We start from the raw sequence: 20,000 nt of genomic DNA on the forward strand, positions 1-20,000 counted from the left end.
TTCTAACCACAAAAAAAAGAGAGAAATTCTGCTTGCATATGGGTATACTGTTTGAAGTTTTTTGCCGTTGAAGACACTTTGATTTTTTTCCCTGAAACTGAAAGTTGCCATTGGCCATGTGGTGTTTTCAGCCTAACCCCCCCCCCCCCCATCATCCCCCCCCCCCCCCCCCCCCACACACACACACACCATGCTCCCTCCCTTCCCTTCAGCCACACAAAAGTGGTGTGGGTGCCATAACTTCACCCTTCCATGTCTTGAAGGAAAGTTCTGAAGAGAGAGAGAGAGGGACCAAGAGACACAGAGAGAGAGAGAGGTGTGTCATGTCGTTGTGTATCAAGTGTGTCATTGTGTGTGGCAGGAAAGTAGATCCTTAAAATGAAGGGCAGTGTACAAGAAGGAAATTGTTGATTCAGTGCGTCATGTCCTCTGTGTGTGTGTGTGTGTGTGTGTGTGTGTGTGAGGGGAGAAGATCCTGAATAAGATGGGCAGAGTACTGCACAGAAAGAAAGTGTTGATTCAGTGTATCATGTGTCATGTGTCATGTGTCCTCTGTGTGTGTGTGTGTGTGTGTGTGTGTGTGTGTGTGTCACTGGGGGGAAGATCCTGAACAGGAAGGCAGTGGTGTACAAGAAGGAAAGTGTTGGTTGGATGTGTCGTCATGTGTCCTCTGTGTGTGTGTGTGTGTGTTGTGTGTGTGTGTTGTGTGTGTGTGTGTCGCTGGGGGGAAGATCCTGAACAGGAAGGCAGTGGTGTACAAGAAGGAAAGTGTTGGTTGGATGTGTCGTCATGTGTCCTCTGTGTGTGTGTGTGTTGTGTGTGTGGTGTGTGTGTGTGTGTGTGTGTGTGTGTGTGTGTGTGTGTGTGTGTGTCGCTGGGGGGAAGATCCTGAACAGGAAGGCAGTGGTGTACAAGAAGGAAAGTGTTGGTTGGATGTGTTGTCATGTGTCCTCTGTGTGTGTGTGTGTTGTGTGTGTGTGTGTCGCTGGGGGGAAGATCCTGAACAGGAAGGCAGTGGTGTACAAGAAGGAAAGTGTTATTTGGATGTGTCGTCATGTGTCCTCTGTGTGTGTGTGTGTGTATGTGTGTGTGTGTGTGTGTGTGTGTCGCTGGGGGGAAGATCCTGAACAGGAAGGCAGTGGTGTACAAGAAGGAAAGTGTTGGTTGGATGTGTCGTCATGTGTCCTCTGTGTGTGTGTGTGTGTGTGTGTGTGTGTGTGTGTGTGTGACGGGAAAAGATCCTGAACAAGAAGGTCCAGGTGCAAGAAGGAAAGTGTTGATTCGGTGCGTCATCTGTTATATGTGAGTGTGTGGCAGGAGAAAAGATCCTTAACAAGAAGGTCAGGGTACCAGAATGAAAGCGCTGATTCAGTGTGTCATGTGTCATGTCTCCTGTGTGTGTGTGTGGCACAGGGGAGAAGATTCTGAACAAGAAGGCGGTGTACGAGCCGTCCTCCTCGCAGCGATGCCACCAGATGGTGTGCAACCGGCGCTGGACCGTAGCCGTGCTGGTGACCATGGGACTCTTCGTCCTCCTCATCGCCATCATCGCCGCCTTCGCCAGACCCTCCTCCTACCTCTGCCAGACCATCGGCGGCGGCGGCAGCGGCGCTGAAGCTGAGGAGGGAGGGAAACCACCCCCGTCGGACGACACCACCCATCCAACCTCCCCCACCACACCCCCCAAGGACTACATTTCCACGGACGGGCGACCGTTCCCGTGGAAGGACATCCGGCTTCCCCGGAAGGTGGTTCCGGAGGCCTACCACATCTTCCTGCACCCCAACATCTCGCGGTCCACGTTCGCCGGCTTCGTGCGCATGCACGTTTCCGTGGGGACGGAGGGCACGGACTGGTTCCTGTTCCACGTGAAGCGTCTGAATGTGACCGGGGTGCGGGTGCTGCGGGGGGAGGTGGAGGTGGAGGTGCAGGATACCATGGAGTACGCGGCCAACGAGCAGTTCTACGTCAAGCTGCGGCAGCCTCTGGCGGCCGGCAGCAAGATCGTCGTGGAGGTGTGTGTGTTGAGAGTTTTTTGTGTGTTTTTTTTGTGGGTTTTTTTTTATGACTATGTCGTTGGTTGGTTGAGGTGTGTGTGTGGGTGGTGTGGGGGTTTGGTAAGGTTGTTGTTTAGGTGTGTGGGGGGGTCGGGGGGGGGGGGTTCTTTTTCATTATTAAGTTCAACATTTATCAATTGCGGGCAGAGAGACTGTGTGGTGTGTGTGTTTGACGAGTCTTTTGAACGCACACATAATTTCCAGCCAAACTGATAAAATGTATTATGCTTGCATGGTGTTGTAGGTGCAGTTCCACGGTGCCCTGGTCAAGGGCCTGGCTGGCTTCTACAAGAGTTCCTACACCACGGCGTCTGGGGAGACCAGGTGGGTGGAGTTCGAATCCAATCTTTTTTTTTTTTTTTTTCCTTTTCATTGTTGTTGCTGTTTTTTTTTATTTCAAGTGTTGGCTTAGTATTAACACATCCACCATGGAAGGGAGAGAATCTGAGTGCTCTGAATCAGAGTTTGAATCCAATCATTTTTTTTTTGTTTTTTGAGTGTTGGCCTAGTGTTAACACATCCGACATGGAAGCGAGAGAATCTGAGCGCACTGGATCGGAGTTCGAATCCAATCGCTTTTTCGTTATTGTTGTTTTTGAGTGTTGGCCTAGTGTTAACACATCCGACATGGAGGTGAGAGAATCTGAGCGCACTGGATCGCAGTTCGAATCCAATCGCTTTTTCGTTATTGTTGTTTTTGAGTGTTGGCCTAGTGTTAACACATCCGACATGGAAGCGAGAGAATCTGAGCGCACTGGATCAGAGTTCGAATCCAATCGCTTTTTCGTTATTGTTGTTTTTGAGTGTTGGCCTAGTGTTAACACATCCGACATGGAAGCGAGAGAATCTGAGCGCACTGAATCAGAGTTCGAATCCAATCGCTTTTTCGTTATTGTTGTTTTTGAGTGTTGGCCTAGTGTTAACACATCCGACATGGAAGCGAGAGAATCTGAGCGCACTGGATCAAATCCCCACACTCTTCAGAGTTCTTGTTTTCTCCCCTTTCCACTGGATCCCCAGTGGTGGCATGGGTGCTAGTCATTCAGATGAAATGATAAACCAAGGTCCCAAGTGTAGCAAGCACTTGGTGCTTGTTGTAAAAACAAAACAAAACAAACAACATCAGAAACAAAAGGGTCATCCTTGGCAAATTTCTGTAGAAAGAAATCCACTTTGATAGAAAAACAAATACATTTACCCTCAGGCACCCTGTGCTATTTCAACAATCGAAAAAAAAAATGTTGAAAAGGAGTAGACAAACTAATCCTGGTGCAACAAAAAGATTGGAGAAAGCCATCAAAACCAGAAAAGCTACAATTGACGGGTCGTACAACCTGTTATCTGTACAACACATACATCATTGAGCCGGTTGCTTCAAGTGGATCGTTCCCAATTAGGCCTACCTAACCCTTTCTTATTGTTATGCTTATCATATCTTATCATTAGCATTATCATATCTTATCGTCATCATTTCTACCCTGCCCATGCCTTTGCCCTGGTATCATATCTTATCGTCATCATTTCTACCTGCCCGTGCCTTTGCCCTGGTGTCATATCTTATCGTCATCATTTCTTCCCTGCCCATGCCTTTGCCCTGGTATCATATCTTATCGTCATCATTTCTACCCTGCCCATGCCTTTGCCCTGGTATCATATCTTATCGTCATCATTTCTGCCCTGCCCATGCCTTTGCCCTGGTATCATATCTTGTCGTCATCATTTCTTTCCTGCCCGTGCCTTTGCCCTGGTATCATATCTTATCGTCATCATTTCTTTCCTGCCCGTGCCTTTGCCCTGGTATCATATCTTATCGTCATCATTTCTGCCCTGCCATGCCTTTGCCCTGGTGTCATATCTTATCGTCATCATTTCTACCCTGCCTGTGCCTTTGCCCTGGTATCATATCTTATCGTCATCATTTCTGCCCTGCCCGTGCCTTTGCCCTGGTATCATATCTTATCGTCATCATTTCTACCCTGCCCATGCCTTTGCCCTGGTATCATATCTTATCGTCATCATTTCTTTCCTGCCCGTGCCTTTGCCCTGGCTTCATATCTTATCGTCATCATTTCTACCCTGCCCATGCCTTAGCCCTGGTATCATATCTTATCGTCATCATTTCTACCCTGCCCATGCCTTTGCCCTGGTATCATATCTTATCGTCATCATTTCTACCCTGTCCGTGCCTTTGCCCTGGTATCAAATCTTATCGTCATCATTTCTACCCTGCCCCTGCCTTTGCCCTGGTATCATATCTTATCGTCATCATTTCTACCCTGCCCATGCCTTTGCCCTGGTATCATATCTTATCGTCATCATTTCTACCCTGCCCATGCCTTTGCCCTGGTATCATATCTTATCGTCATCATTTCTACCCTGCCCATGCCTTTGCCCTGGTGTCATATCTTATCGTCATCATTTCTTCCCTGCCCATGCCTTTGCCCTGGTATCATATCTTATCGTCATCATTTCTACCCTGCCCGTGCCTTTGCCCTGGTATCATATCTTATCGTCATCATTTCTACCCTGCCCATGCCTTTGCCCTGGTATCATATCTTATCGTCATCATTTCTACCCTGCCCATGCCTTTGCCCTGGTATCATATCTTATCGTCATCATTTCTACCCTGCCCATGCCTTTGCCCTGGTGTCATATCTTGTCGTCATCATTTCTACCCTGCCCGTGCCTTTGCCCTGGTATCATATCTTATCGTCATCATTTCTACCCTGCCCGTGCCTTTGCCCTGGTATCATATCTTATCGTCATCATTTCTACCCTGCCCATGCCTTTGCCCTGGTATCATATCTTATCGTCATCATTTCTACCCTGCCTGTGCCTTTGCCCTGGTATCATATCTTATCGTCATCATTTCTACCCTGCCCATGCCTTTGCCCTGGTATCATATCTTATCGTCATCATTTCTACCCTGCCCATGCCTTTGCCCTGGTATCATATCTTATCGTCATCATTTCTGCCCTGCCTGTGCCTTTGCCCTGGTATCATATCTTATCGTCATCATTTCTACCCTGCCCATGCCTTTGCCCTGGTATCATATCTTATCGTCATCATTTCTTCCCTGCCTGTGCCTTTGCCCTGGTGTCATATCTTATCGTCATCATTTCTTTCCTGCCTGTGCCTTTGCCCTGGTATCATATCTTATCGTCATCATTTCTGCCCTGCCTGTGCCTTTGCCCTGGTATCATATCTTATCGTCATCATTTCTGCCCTGCCTGTGCCTTTGCCCTGGTGTCATATCTTATCGTCATCATTTCTTCCCTGCCCATGCCTTTGCCCTGGTATCATATCTTATCGTCATCATTTCTTCCCTGCCTGTGCCTTTGCCCTGGTGTCATATCTTATCGTCATCGTTTCTTCCCTGCCTGTGCCTTTGCCCTGGTATCATATCTTATCGTCATCATTTCTACCCTGCCCATGCCTTTGCCCTGGTGTCATATCTTATCGTCATCATTTCTACCCTGCCCATGCCTTTGCCCTGGCATCATATCTTATCGTCATCATTTCTTCCCTGCCCATGCCTTTGCCCTGGTATCATATCTTATCGTCATCATTTCTTCCCTGCCAGTGCCTTTGCCCTGGTGTCATATCTTATCGTCATCATTTCTACCCTGCCCATGCCTTTGCCCTGGTATCATATCTTATCGTCATCATTTCTTCCCTGCCTGTGCCTTTGCCCTGGTATCATATCTTATCGTCATCATTTCTACCCTGCCCATGCCTTTGCCCTGGTGTCATATCTTATCGTCATCATTTCTTCCCTGCCCATGCCTTTGCCCTGGTATCATATCTTATCGTCATCATTTCTACCCTGCCCGTGCCTTTGCCCTGGTATCATATCTTATCGTCATCATTTCTTCCCTGCCAGTGCCTTTGCCCTGGCTTCATATCTTATCGTCATCATTTCTACCCTGCCCATGCCTTTGCCCTGGTATCATATCTTATCGTCATCATTTCTTCCCTGCCCATGCCTTTGCCCTGGTGTCATATCTTATCGTCATCATTTCTACCCTGCCCGTGCCTTTGCCCTGGTATCATATCTTATCGTCATCATTTCTACCCTGCCCGTGCCTTTGCCCTGGTATCATATCTTATCGTCATCATTTCTACCCTGCCCATGCCTTTGCCCTGGTATCATATCTTATCGTCATCATTTCTACCCTGCCCATGCCTTTGCCCTGGTATCATATCTTATCGTCATCGTTTCTTCCCTGCCTGTGCCTTTGCCCAGAGAGTTTCCATTTTCAGTTTCTCAAGTAGGCTTCACTGCATTCCGACAAATCCATATAGGCTACACCACATCTGCTCGGCAGATGCCTGACAGCAGCATAACCCAGCGCACTTGTCAGGCTTTGAGCGCATGCTTATGTATTTGAGTACCTGTCAGAGTGGATTTCTTTTAACATAGTTTTGCCAGAGGACAACACTTTTGTTGCCATGGGTTCTTTTTCAGTGCGCCAAGTGCCTGCTGCACATGGGACCTTGGTTTATCGTCTCATCCTAAAGACTAGACCTTCACTTCGATTTTCCAGTCAGTCTTGGGAGAAAGGGCGAGAGCAGGATTTGAACCCACACCCTCACGGACTCTCTGTGTTGGCAGCAGAGCGTCTTAACCATTCTGCCACCTTCCTCCTTCCTCCTTGCCCAGAGACATCACCACCATGCACTTTGACCCGACGGATGCCCAGGCGGCCTACCTGTGCTTTGAAGAGCCGGACCTGAAGACCAACTTCAGCCTGGACCTGGTGCAGGAGGCGCGCCACACCACACTGTTCAATAAACTCAGAAACTTCCCCATGTTTTATGGGGCTAGTAGCTCTGTTTCTGTGTGGAAAAACACTCACCAGCACCAAAGATTTCAGACGACTCTCAGTCACACGATTCTGTTTGTAACAAAACAGCACAGAGAGGACTTGTGTTGACTTCAAAGTCCGTCAAGGGGGAAAGGAGAGTCAGTTTCCTATTGCGCTGAAAAGTTGGCCGCAGCTGTCAAGCTTTGTCACTAATCGGAAAACGGTCTGTTTGATAAGATGACCCCTCTACGTCAACTAAAGTTGCCGGGCGCTTCCTTTTTGAGGAAGTTTCTGGGTTTGTTCCAGTGTACCTGTTATTTACCTGTGTGCTAGCTGAATTGGGTGCATGACCAGGATTGCCTTGAACTTGTGTACCTTGTGAATGCAGAGAGTTACCACTCATTACGATTTGTTAAAGTCACCAGTGAACTGTCTGTTCGACTATAGTCACCCACGGTGGCCAAATCATCATATCTTGTCGCTATCGTTTCTTCCCTGTCCATGCCTTTCTATGCCCAGAGAGATCGCCACCACACAATTTGAGCCAACGGACGCCCGGGCGGCCTTCCCGTGCTTCGATGAGCCGGACCTGAAGGCCAACTTCAGCCTGGACCTGGTGCGGGAGGCGCGCCACATCACGCTCTTCAACACGCCCCTCCGCCAGACCTCCACCTATGCCGAGGGCCTTCTGAAGGACGAGTACGAGGCCAGCGTCAGGATGAGCACCTACCTGGTGGCCTTCATCGTCTGCGACTTCCGCAACCTGACGGACTACACCCAGCAGAACACCATGGTGAGGAGGGTGGGGGTGGGGGGTGGGTATGGGGGAATGGGGTGTGTTGGGGGTTTCGGGGGGGGCAGGGGAGGGATGGGGTGGGCAGTGTTTGGGGTGTGGTGTGGTGTGGTATATTGTGGTATGGTGTGGTGTGAGGTGGGTTGGTGTGGTGTGGTGTGTTGTATTGTGGTGTGATTGGGTGTTGTGTGGTGGGGTGAGGTGGGGTGTGGTGTGTATTGTGGTGTGGTGTGTTGTGTTCTGGTGTGGTGTGGTCTGGTGTTTTGTGGTGTCGTGTGGTGTGTGATGTGATATGGTGTGGTGTGTTGTGTTGTAGTGTGGTGTGGTGTATTGTGGTGTTTGGTGTAGTTTGGTGTTGTGCGGTTTGTTGTTTTGTACTGTGTTCTGTTGTGTTGTACAAAGTTATTCTGTATTGTATTGTATTGTATCATATTTATATTGTGCTGTGCTGTGCTGTACTGTATTGTATCATACTGTGCTGTACTTACTGTATTGTATGCTATTGCATTGAATTGTATTATGTTGTATTGTACTATTTTGTATTGAATTGCATTGTACAGTATTGTATTGTACTGTACAGTATTGTGTTGTACTGTACTGTATTGTATTGTACTGTACAGTATTGTATTGTATTGTACAGTATTGTATTGTATTGTATTGTACTGTACAGTATTGTATTGTACTGTACAGTATTGTATCGTACTGTATTGTATTGTACTGTACAGTATTGTATTGTATTGTACTGTATTGTATTGTACTGTACAGTATTGTATTGTATTGTATTGTACTGTATTGTATTGTATTGTACTGTATTGTATTGTACTGTACAGTATTGTATTGTACTGTACTGTATTGTATTGTACTGTACAGTATTGTATTGTATTGTACTGTACTGTATTGTACTGTACAGTATTGTATTGTACTGTACAGTATTGTATTGTACTGTATTGTATTGTACTGTACAGTATTGTATTGTATTGTACTGTACAGTATTGTATTGTACTGTATTGTATCACTCTTTGTCAGAACAGATTTCATTTCTGTGTCCCTTAAAAGAAACGACCCCCCAACCCCTCCCCACCAGAAAAAAAAGTGATGACACAAAGAGTCTAAAAATGTTGAAGTTACCTTGCAAGCAAAACTGGTATTTAATTACACATACTTAACCGTGACCCAGCTAGTGCAGACTCCGGCAGGGGTCTGACATTCCTGCCGGAAAAAGAGAAAGGGTAAGTATGTTATTTAAACGTAATTTTAGATAGAAAATTTCCTTTACTTCGTCAGCATGACTTATCTTCATTACCTTGAAGGAAAAATAAAAAGGTTCCAAATTTCTCCTAACATTTTCATACTTTTTTTGTCTCCCTTTTTTTTGTGTGTGTGTGAGTGTGTGTGTGTGTGTGTAGCTTTTTCTTCTCCTTTGTTTTTACCTGCTTTTTCTTCTGGTGGCAGGTGCGGGTGTTTGCTCCAGAAGATCAGATTGAGCAGGCGAGATACGGACTGGAGGTGGCAGTGAAGGTGCTGGACCATTACAACGGCTTCTTCGGAGTTCCCTACCCCTTGCCCAAACAAGGTACCGTGTGTATGGGAAGACCATCGTGTCCAACCCATGACTGTCAGAACAGCAAAGAAAGGCAACCGCTGTCCTGACTGTCTTGGATAGAATTTGATCAGAGTGGAGAGTGTCATTCACATGTACGCTGTCTTGGCCAAGAGGGCTGTAGGACAGGCCCTAAGGTACCGTGTATGGCAGTCGTGTCTAACCCTATGACCATCAGAATAGCAGAGGAGGCAGCCGCTGTCCTGACTGTCCTGGCTGGAATTTGATCAGAGTGGAGAGTGTCTTTCCCTTGTTACATTCCTACTGTCTTGGCCAAGAGAGCTTTAGGTCAAGCCCTAAAGTACAGTGGTATGGTAGACCGTCATGTCCAACCCCATGACCATCAGAACAGCAGGGAGAGGCAACCGCTGTCCTAGACTGTCTTGGATAGAATTTGATCAGAGTGGAGAGTGTCATTCACATGTTACATCCCCGCTGTCTTGGCCAAGAGGGCTGTAGGACAGGCCCTAAGGTACCGTGTATGGTAGTCAAGTCTAACCCCATGACCATCAGAATTAGCAGAGGAGGCAACCGCTATCCAGACTGTCCTGGCTGGAATTTGATCGGAGGGGAGAGTGTCTTTCCCTTGTTACATTCCCACTGTCTTGGCCAAGAGAGCTTTAGGTCAAGCCCAAAGGTTCAGTGGTACGGTAGACCGTCATGTCCAACCCCATGACCATCAGAACAGCAGGGAGAGGCAACCGCTGTCCTAGACTGTCTTGGATAGAATTTGATCGGAGTGAAGAGTGTCATTCACATGTTACATCCCCGCTGTCTTGGCCAAGAGGGCTGTAGGACAGGCCCTAAGGTACCACGTATGGTAGTCGTGTCTAACCCCATGACCATCAGAATAGCAGAGGAGGCAACCGCTATCCTGACTGTCCTGGCTGGAATTTGATCAGAGTGGAGAGTGTCTTTCCCTTGTTACATTCCTACTGTCTTGGCCAAGAGAGCTTTAGGTCAAGCCCTAAGGTACAGTGGTACGGTAGACCGTCATGTCCAACCCCATGACCATCAGAACAGCAGGGAGAGGCAACCGCTGTCCTAGACTGTCTTGGATAGAATTTGATCGGAGTGAAGAGTGTCATTCACATGTTACATCCCCGCTGTCTTGGCCAAGAGGGCTGTAGGACAGGCCCTAAGGTACCGTGTATGGCAGTCGTGTCTAACCCTATGACCATCAGAATAGCAGAGGAGGCAGCCGCTGTCCTGATTATCTTGGCTGGAATTTGATCAGAGTGGAGAGTGTCTTTCCCTTGTTACATTCCTACTGTCTTGGCCAAGAGAGCTTTAGGTCAAGCCCTAAAGTACAGTGGTATGGTAGACCGTCATGTCCAACCCCATGACCATCAGAACAGTAGGGAGAGGCAACCGCTGTCTGGACTGTCCTGGCTGGAATTTGATCAGAGTGGAGAGTGTCTTTCCCTTGTTACATTCCCACTGTCTTGGCCAAGAGAGCTTTAGATCAAGCCCTAAGGTACAGTGGTACGGTAGACCGTCATGTCCAACCCCATGACCATCAGAACAGCAGGGAGAGGCAACCGCTGTCCTAGACTGTCTTGGATAGAATTTGATCGGAGTGAAGAGTGTCATTCACATGTTACATCCCCGCTGTCTTGGCCAAGAGGGCTGTAGGACAGGCCCTAAGGTACCACGTATGGTAGTCGTGTCTAACCCCATGACCATCAGAATAGCAGAGGAGGCAACCGCTGTCCTGACTGTCCTGGCTGGAATTTGATCAGAGTGGAGAGTGTCTTTCCCTTGTTACATTCCTACTGTCTTGGCCAAGAGAGCTTTAGGTCAAGCCCTAAAGTACAGTGGTACGGTAGACCGTCATGTCCAACCCCATGACCATCAGAACAGTAGGGAGAGGCAACCGCTGTCTGGACTGTCTCTGGCTGGAATTTGGTCAGTGTTGAGAGTGTATTTCCCTTGTTACATTCCCACTGTCTTTGCCAAGAGGGCTTTAGGTCAAGCCTTAAGGTACTGTGGTACGGTAGACCGTCGTGTCCAACCCCATGACCATCAGAACAGCAGGGAGAGGCAGCCGCTGTCCTGTCTTGGCTAGAATTTGGTCAGTGTTGAGAGTGTATTTCCCTTGTTACATCCTTGCTGTCTTGGCCAGGAGGACTGTAGGACAAACCCTAAGGTACTGTGTTTGGTAGACAGTCTTGTCCAACCCATGACCATCAGAACAGCAGGGAGAGGCAGCCGCTGTCCTGACTGTCCTGGCTGGAATTTGATCAGAGTGGAGAGTGTCTTTCCCTTGTTACATTCCCACTGTCTTGGCCAAGAGGGCTTTAGGACAGTCGGCGATGGGGATGGTCTTTAAAGACCAGCTAGCCCCTCCAAGGCTACGGTACTAAAAGCCTTTGCAATTGCAGTCATGCCTCCTTGTTTAAAGAGTCATGGTCCTTCGAAAAAGACCAAGCTGTAAATGAATTCCCATTGGAGTAGAGAACCCATTGCAGGGTTAAGAGAACCTGAACACGGCGGCATGCTTGCTCCGATGGTTTGGAGCACTGCTGCTCTCAGTTTCCTGTTCCTGTTGTCTGCAATTCTTTTGTTCTGGATAGTAGTCTGTTTCCAGCTCTGTCCTCTTTCAGAATAACTTCAGGTAACTTTTCGGCATGGCTTATGGATGTGAAGAAGTGTAGTGATCTGTTGGTCTCTGTCCTCCACCCCTACCCCTCTGAACACCCAGTCTTTTGGGGTTTTTTCCCCTAATGAAGTGGAGTGTGTGTGCTTACGGGTGAGTGTTGTGTGCCCATAGCATGTGTGTGTGTGTGTGTGTGTGTGTGTGTGTGTTGATCATGATTGATGATGATGATGATGATGTGTGTGTGTGTGTGTGTGTGTGTGTGTGTGTGTGTGTGTGTTGATCATGATTGATGATGGTGATGATGATGATGATGTGTGTGTGTGTGTGTGTGTGTGTGTGTGTGTGTGTGTTGTTCATGATGACGACAGATCTGCTCGGCCATCCCTGACTTTGGGACGGGCATGCCATTGAGAACTGATAATGTTGATGACAGTGATGATATAATGATGATGACGATGATGATGATATGTTGACAGTGATGATATAATGATGACGATGATGATGATATGTTGACAGTGATGATATGATAATAATGATGATGATAACAGTGATGATGATGACAGACCTGGTTGCCATGATCCCAGACAGACTGACCCGATCGCCATCCCAGACTTTTGGGCAGTGGACCATCGAGGACTGATGATGTTGATGACAACAGTGATGGATGATGTAATGATGATGATGTAATGACAGTGATGACAATAATGATGATGATGTAATGACAGTGATGACAACGATGATGGATGATGTAATGATGATGATGTAATGACAGTGATGACAATGATGATGTAATGATGATGATGTAATGACAGTGATGACAACAATGATGGATGATGTAATGATGATGATGTAATGACAGTGATGACAATGATGATGGATGATGTAATGATGATGCTATGACAGTAATGGCGATGATGATGACGACGACAGACCTGATGGCCATCACAGGCTTTGGGGTGGGGGGGCCGTTGAGGACTGATGATGATGATGACAATGATGATGGATGATGTAATGATGATGTGATGTGATAATAATGACAGTGATGATGATGACGATTACGGCAGACCTGATCGCCATCCCGGACTTTGGGGGCTGATGATAATGATGATGCCAATGATGGTGATATAATGACAGTGGTGATATGATAATAATGACCATGATGATGATGACGATGACAGTGGTGATACGATAATAATGACCATGATGATGATGACGATGACAGTGGTGATACGATAATAATGACCATGATGATGATGACGATGACAGTGGTGATATGATAATAATGACAGTGATGATGATGACGATTACGACAGCCATACCAGGCTTTGGGGACTGATGATGATGATGACAAAGATGATGGATGGTGTAATGATGATGATAGTTATAATGACAGTTGTGATATGATGACAATGACAACGATAATGATGATGGATGGTGTTGTGATGATGACATAATTACAGTGATGATATGATAATAATGACAATATGATGACGACAATGACGACAGACCTGATCGCCATCCTGGACTTGGGGAATGATGACGATGATGATGACAATGATGATGGATGATGAAATGATGATGATAAAATGACAGTGGTGATATGATAACAATGACGATGATAACAGTGATGATGACAGCAACAGACCTGGTCGCCATCCGGGACTTAGGGGACTGATGATGACGATGATTACAGTGATAATGGATGATGTTGTGATGACGACATAATGACAGTGGTGATATGATAACAGTGACAATGATGATGATAGGGGACTGATGATGACGATGATTACAGTGATAATGGATGATGTTGTGATGACGACATAATGACAGTGGTGATATGATAACAGTGACAATGATGATGACGACAATGACGACAGACCTGATCGCCATCCTGGACTTAGGGGACTGATGATGATGATGATTACAGTGATAATGGATGATGTAGTGATGACGACATAATGACAGTGGTGATCTGATAACAGTGACAATGATGATGACGACGATGACGACAGACCTGATCTCCAAACCCAGACTTAGGGGACTGATGATGATGATGACAATGATAATAGATGATGTAGTGATGATGACATAATGACAGTGGTGATGATATAATAATGACGATGATAATGACAATGATGACGACGACGATGATGTTGACAACAGACCTGATCGCCATTCCGGACTTTGCGGCGGGCGCCATGGAGAACTGGGGGCTGATCACCTTCCGGATGACCTCCTTCCTCTACGACCCCGAGAAAACGGCCCCTGGGGACAAACAGTGGATCACGCTCACCATAGCTCACGAGCTGGCTCACCAGGTATGTGTGTTTTGTCTGTGTCTATGTTTATGTTCTTGTGCCTGTGTGTGTATGTGTGTGTGTGTTTGAGGGTGGTTGGAGGTGGTTTGAGTGTGTGTGTGTGTGTGTGTGTTCTGTGAGTGTCTGTATGTGTGAGTCTGTGTGTATGTGTGCCTGTGTGTGTGTGTGTGTGTGTGTGTGTGTATGTATGTTTGTATAAATCTGTGTGAGTGTGTATATGTGGTGTGTGTATGTTTGTGTGTATGTGTGTGTCAGTGTTTGTGTGCGCGCGTGTGTGTGTGTGCTTTTTTCACCACATATTTGCCTTTTGTAGAATAAATGTAGTTGTTTTTAAAAACATAAAACTTCATTTTATGAAAAAATTGTAATAGTAAATATTTATTTGTATGTGCTGGATACATATGTTTTCCTTGGTGAAAATGGGTCCCCCAGTAAATTTCTTTTATAAGGACACCACATTGCTTATTTGAACATATTCTTGAAATGTGTGTGTGTGTGTGTTTGTGTGTGTGTGTGTTTTTTTTTCATCACATATTTACTTTTTGTAGAATAACTGTTGTTTTAAAAGCATCAAAAACTTAAGTGTTTCCCATAAAGATAAAATGTAAGGGCCCTTAGAACCCTCAGTGCAAATTTTTTTTTTGGGGGGGGTACTTCCAGTATTTTGAATTAAAACTAACCACTTCAACTGTCACACAAATAACCACTTCAACACTCACTCACACACACACACACACACACACACACACACACACACGTACACACACACACACACGTACACACACACACACACACGTACACACACACACATGTACACACACACACACACACACACACACACACACACACGTACACACACACACACACACACACACACACACGTATACACGTATACACACACACACACACACACACACACACACGTACACACACACACACACACGTACACACACACACACACACACACACACACACGTACACACACACACACACACACACACGTACACACACACACACACACACACACACACACATGTACACACACACACACACACACACGTACACACACACACACACACACACACACACACGTACACACACACACACACACACACACACACACACGTACACACACACACACACACACACACACACACACACGGGACAATGCCTTGTCAAGTTGAAGACTCTTCTGGCTCACTCAGTCAGCCTAGCCTCTTCTTGGTTTCCACTGCACAGTGATGAACTATCGTTTTTTATCTCATTGTGAACTAGCCTAGCCTCTTCTTGGTTTCCACTGCACAGTCATGAACTGTCTTTTTATCTCATTGTGAACTAGCCTAGCCTCTTCTTGGTTTCCACTGCACAGTCATGAACTGTCTTTTTTTATCTCATTGTGAACTAGCCTAGCCTCTTCTTGGTTTCCACTGCACAGTCATGAACTATCTTTTTTTTTTATCTCATTGTGAACTCTCACTTTATCTCATCTACACACGCTTGGTCTCTCTGTCGTTCAAATAGGATCATAACCTTCACTGTCACTTGCTTCCACTCATGCCACCTTTCTGCTGGTTTTGATTTGTCGAGAAAATGACAAGCTAAATGAAATAATATAAGCAAAAAATCATTTAACCCTCTGACGGGCGCAATAGCCGAGTGGTTAAAGCGTTGGACTGTCAATCTGAGGGTCCCGGGTTCGAATCACGGTGACGGCGCCTGGTGGGTAAAGGGTGGAGATTTTTACGATCTCCCAGGTCAACATATGTGCAGACCTGCTAGTGCCTGAACCCCCTTCGTGTGTATATGCAAGCAGAAGATCAAATACGCACGTTAAAGATCCTGTAACCCATGTCAGCGTTTGGTAGTTTATGGAAACAAGAACATACCCAGTATGCACACCCCCGAAAACGCCTACATGGCGGGGTAAAAACGGTCATACACGTAAAAGCCCACTCGTGTGCATACGAGTGAACGAAGAAGAAGAAGATTTAACCCTCTGAAGCAAAATAACTGAAATTCTGCGCTTTTCACTTGTTCAGAATGGGTATCTGCAGTCTATGACTGACGAAAGTGATACTTAAATGATTGTAATTAACTGAAGAAAGTCATATTTAAAGCAAAATTTAGTTCAGTTCTTCACTTTAGGCATCTTTATGATTTAATTTTAGTCTTTCTTCTTCCGGATGATGCCCAGGGTCAACCAGTTGACCATTATCGCCATTAACCCTTTGAGCCCTGACCACCGCTTTACCGGTGGTAGAGAAAAATGACATAATGCCTAGCCACCGGTTGAGCGGTGCGTTGTGTTGTGTTTTGCTATTGGTTGACTTATATTGAAGAGCCAATGAGAAAAACCATAATATTTTGACGTCAGTGAACGTAGTACCAACATGGCCGTGCCTTTTCACTGTGTTTTGTGCATGTGCTTTGGATAAAAAAGATCAATTTCAATATAAGTCAACCAATAGCAAAACACGACACAAGTGTTTACGCACCGCTAACCGGTGGCTAGGCATGTTATATTTCTCTACCACCGGTAAAGCGATGGTCAGGGCACTCTTTTTACATCTGCCATGACACGTTAAATACCAATTATTTGCAAATTTTGGCTGAGGAGCTCAGGCAGAAGGGTTAAAATTGCTCAGGAACTCAGGGCTCAAAGGGTTTAACTTTAACTGGCACCACAAAAACTCGTGTAGCCACTGATCATTTAGTTTTCTTTTCAGGCTGGAACACATACACACTCAGACAGACATGTAACATTTTACATGGATGACCGTTTTAACCCTGCCGTGTAGGCTGCCATCTCCGTTTTCAGGTGTGTGAATGCTGGGTATGTTCTTGTTTCCATAACCCACCAAACGCTGACATGGATTACAGGATCTTTAACGTGCGTATTGGATTTTCTGCGTGCGTGTACACATGAAGGGGGTTCAGGCACGAGCAGATCTGCACATTATGTTGAGCTGGGAGATGGGAAAAATCTCCACCCTTGCAGTGTCTGGTTTCTCTTGGTTGCTGCTTGCTCCCATCGCTGCCTGAGAGAATGCTCGCTCCATCTACGTTTCTTGTTTCTTGAAGAACAGCTACTGCTCAAGATGTTCAGATTTGGGGGGCCTGTAAGCCATTTGATGCTGGTTTCGCCGCTTCAAATGAATTTGGAAGATTGAAAGTTATAAGACATTTTGATGCTGGTTTCACCACTTCGGATGAATTGGAACATTGAAAGTTATAAGACATTTTGATGCTAGTTTCGCCACTTCAGATGAATTGGAACATTGAAAGTTATAAGACATTTTGATGTGGTTTCACCACTTCAAATGAATTGGAACATTGAAAGTTATAAGACATTTTGATGCTGGTTTCGCCACTTCAGATGAATTTGGAACATTGAAAGTTATAAGACATTTTGATGCTGGTTTCGCCACTTCAGATGAATTGGAACATTGAAAGTTATAAGACATTTTGATGCTAGTTTCGCCACTTCAAATGAATTGGAACATCGACAGTTATAAGACATTTTGATGCTAGTTTCGCCACTTCAAATGAATTGGAACATTGAAAGTTATAAGACATTTTGATGCTAGTTTCGCCACTTCAAATGAATTGGAACATTGAAAGTTATAAGACATTTTGATGCTGGTTTCGCCACTTCAGATGAATTGGAACATTGAAAGTTATAAGACATTTTGATGCTAGTTTCGCCACTTCAAATGAATTGGAACATTGAAAGTTATAAGACATTTTGATGCTAGTTTCGCCACTTCAAATGAATTGGAACATTGAAAGTTATAAGACATTTTGATGCTGGTTTCGCCACTTCAAATGAATTGGAACATTGAAAGTTATAAGACATTTTGATGCTGGTTTCGCCACTTTGGATGAATTGGAACATTGAAAGTTATAAGACATTTTGATGCTGGTTTCACCACTTCAGATGAATTGGAACATCGACAGTTATAAGACATTTTGATGCTAGTTTCGCCACTTCAAATGAATTGGAACATTGAAAGTTATAAGACATTTTGATGCTAGTTTCGCCACTTCAAATGAATTGGAACATTGAAAGTTATAAGACATTTTGATGCTGGTTTCGCCACTTCAGATGAATTGGAACATTGAAAGTTATAAGACATTTTGATGCTAGTTTCGCCACTTCAAATGAATTGGAACATTGAAAGTTATAAGACATTTTGATGCTGGTTTCACCACTTCAGATGAATTGGAACATCGACAGTTATAAGACATTTTGATGCTAGTTTCGCCACTTCAAATGAATTGGAACATTGAAAGTTATAAGACATTTTGATGCTAGTTTCGCCACTTCAAATGAATTGGAACATTGAAAGTTATAAGACATTTTGATGCTGGTTTCGCCACTTCAGATGAATTGGAACATTGAAAGTTATAAGACATTTTGATGCTAGTTTCGCCACTTCAAATGAACTGGAACATTGAAAGTTATAAGACATTTTGATGCTAGTTTCGCCACTTCAAATGAATTGGAACATTGAAAGTTATAAGACATTTTGATGCTGGTTTCGCCACTTCAAATGAATTGGAACATTGAAAGTTATAAGACATTTTGATGCTGGTTTCGCCACTTTGGATGAATTGGAACATTGAAAGTTATAAGACATTTTGATGCTGGTTTCACCACTTCAGATGAATTGGAACATCGACAGTTATAAGACATTTTGATGCTAGTTTCGCCACTTCAAATGAATTGGAACATTGAAAGTTATAAGACATTTTGATGCTAGTTTCGCCACTTCAAATGAATTGGAACATTGAAAGTTATAAGACATTTTGATGCTGGTTTCGCCACTTCAGATGAATTTGGAAGATTGAAAGTTATAAGACATTTTGATGCTGGTTTCGCCACTTCAAATGAATTGGAAGATTGAAAGTTATAAGACATTTTGATGCTGGTTTCGCCACTTCAGATGAATTTGGAGCATTGAAAGTTATAAGACATTTTGATGCTGGTTTCGCCACTTCAAATGAATTGGAACATTGAAAGTTATAAGACATTTTGATGCTGGTTTCGCCACTTCAGATGAATTTGGAAGATTGAAAGTTATAAGACATTTTGATGCTGGTTTCGCCACTTCAAATGAATTGGAACATTGAAAGTTATAAGATATTTTGATGCTGGTTTCGCCACTTCAAATGAATTGGAACATTGGAAGTTATAAGACATTTTGATGCTGGTTTCGCCACTTCAGATGAATTGGAAGATTTAAAGTCACCCAACACATGCGCAAGAAACAAGGGACGCAACTCCAAACACTTGGTATCGTGTGCTCTGCAGTGGTAACGTTACTGCAGAGTAGGCGGTGTAGAAACTAAAACTTGTTCAGAAAATCATGTGCGTCCTTTGGACAGACAGTTCTGAGAAGTGATGGTCCTTTTCAGATATCTGTACATAAACAATGCGCTGTAGTGCGTTATGGGTAACACTGAACTTCATCTAAAAAAAAAATTTTTTAAAAGAAAAAAGAAAAATCAGAACAAATTTTCTGTACTTATATATATATATATATGTACTTGTAGGTGCTGGATGTGATTCAAGCAACAGTTTTCCACTCTTATTTTCCTTGATGAAAGTGGGTCCCTCCTGTAGATTTTTTTAAATGACATCACGGCGCGTGGCTGATTTGATTCAAGCCTTCTTGAAATGTGCGTGTGATGGGCGCAATAGCCGAGTGGTTAAAGCATTGGACTGTCAATCTGAGGGTCCTGGGTTCAAATCACGGTGACGGTGCCTGGTGGGTAAAGGGTGGAGATTTTTACGATCTCCCAGGTCAACATATGTGCAG

General features: G+C 44.8%; 1 protein-coding gene across 3 annotated transcripts in view; it reads left to right on the forward strand.

Moving 5' to 3' along the window:
• The window catches only part of LOC143278114 (endoplasmic reticulum aminopeptidase 1-like), a 78,873-nt gene that overhangs the window by 25,740 nt on the left and 33,133 nt on the right, over nucleotides 1–20,000 (forward strand). For all 3 annotated transcript variants that reach the window (XM_076583146.1, XM_076583145.1, XM_076583144.1), the window contains exons 2-6: nucleotides 1,414–2,015; nucleotides 2,302–2,381; nucleotides 7,385–7,658; nucleotides 9,111–9,231; nucleotides 14,024–14,178. In XM_076583146.1, coding sequence (XP_076439261.1) covers nucleotides 1,414–2,015; nucleotides 2,302–2,381; nucleotides 7,385–7,658; nucleotides 9,111–9,231; nucleotides 14,024–14,178 — 1,232 coding nt within the window. The remainder of the gene's footprint in view (nucleotides 1–1,413; nucleotides 2,016–2,301; nucleotides 2,382–7,384; nucleotides 7,659–9,110; nucleotides 9,232–14,023; nucleotides 14,179–20,000) is intronic.

The sequence above is a fragment of the Babylonia areolata genome, chromosome 35, assembly GCF_041734735.1.
Source record: "Babylonia areolata isolate BAREFJ2019XMU chromosome 35, ASM4173473v1, whole genome shotgun sequence".
In the NCBI taxonomy this organism is placed as follows: Eukaryota; Metazoa; Mollusca; class Gastropoda; order Neogastropoda; family Buccinidae; genus Babylonia; species Babylonia areolata.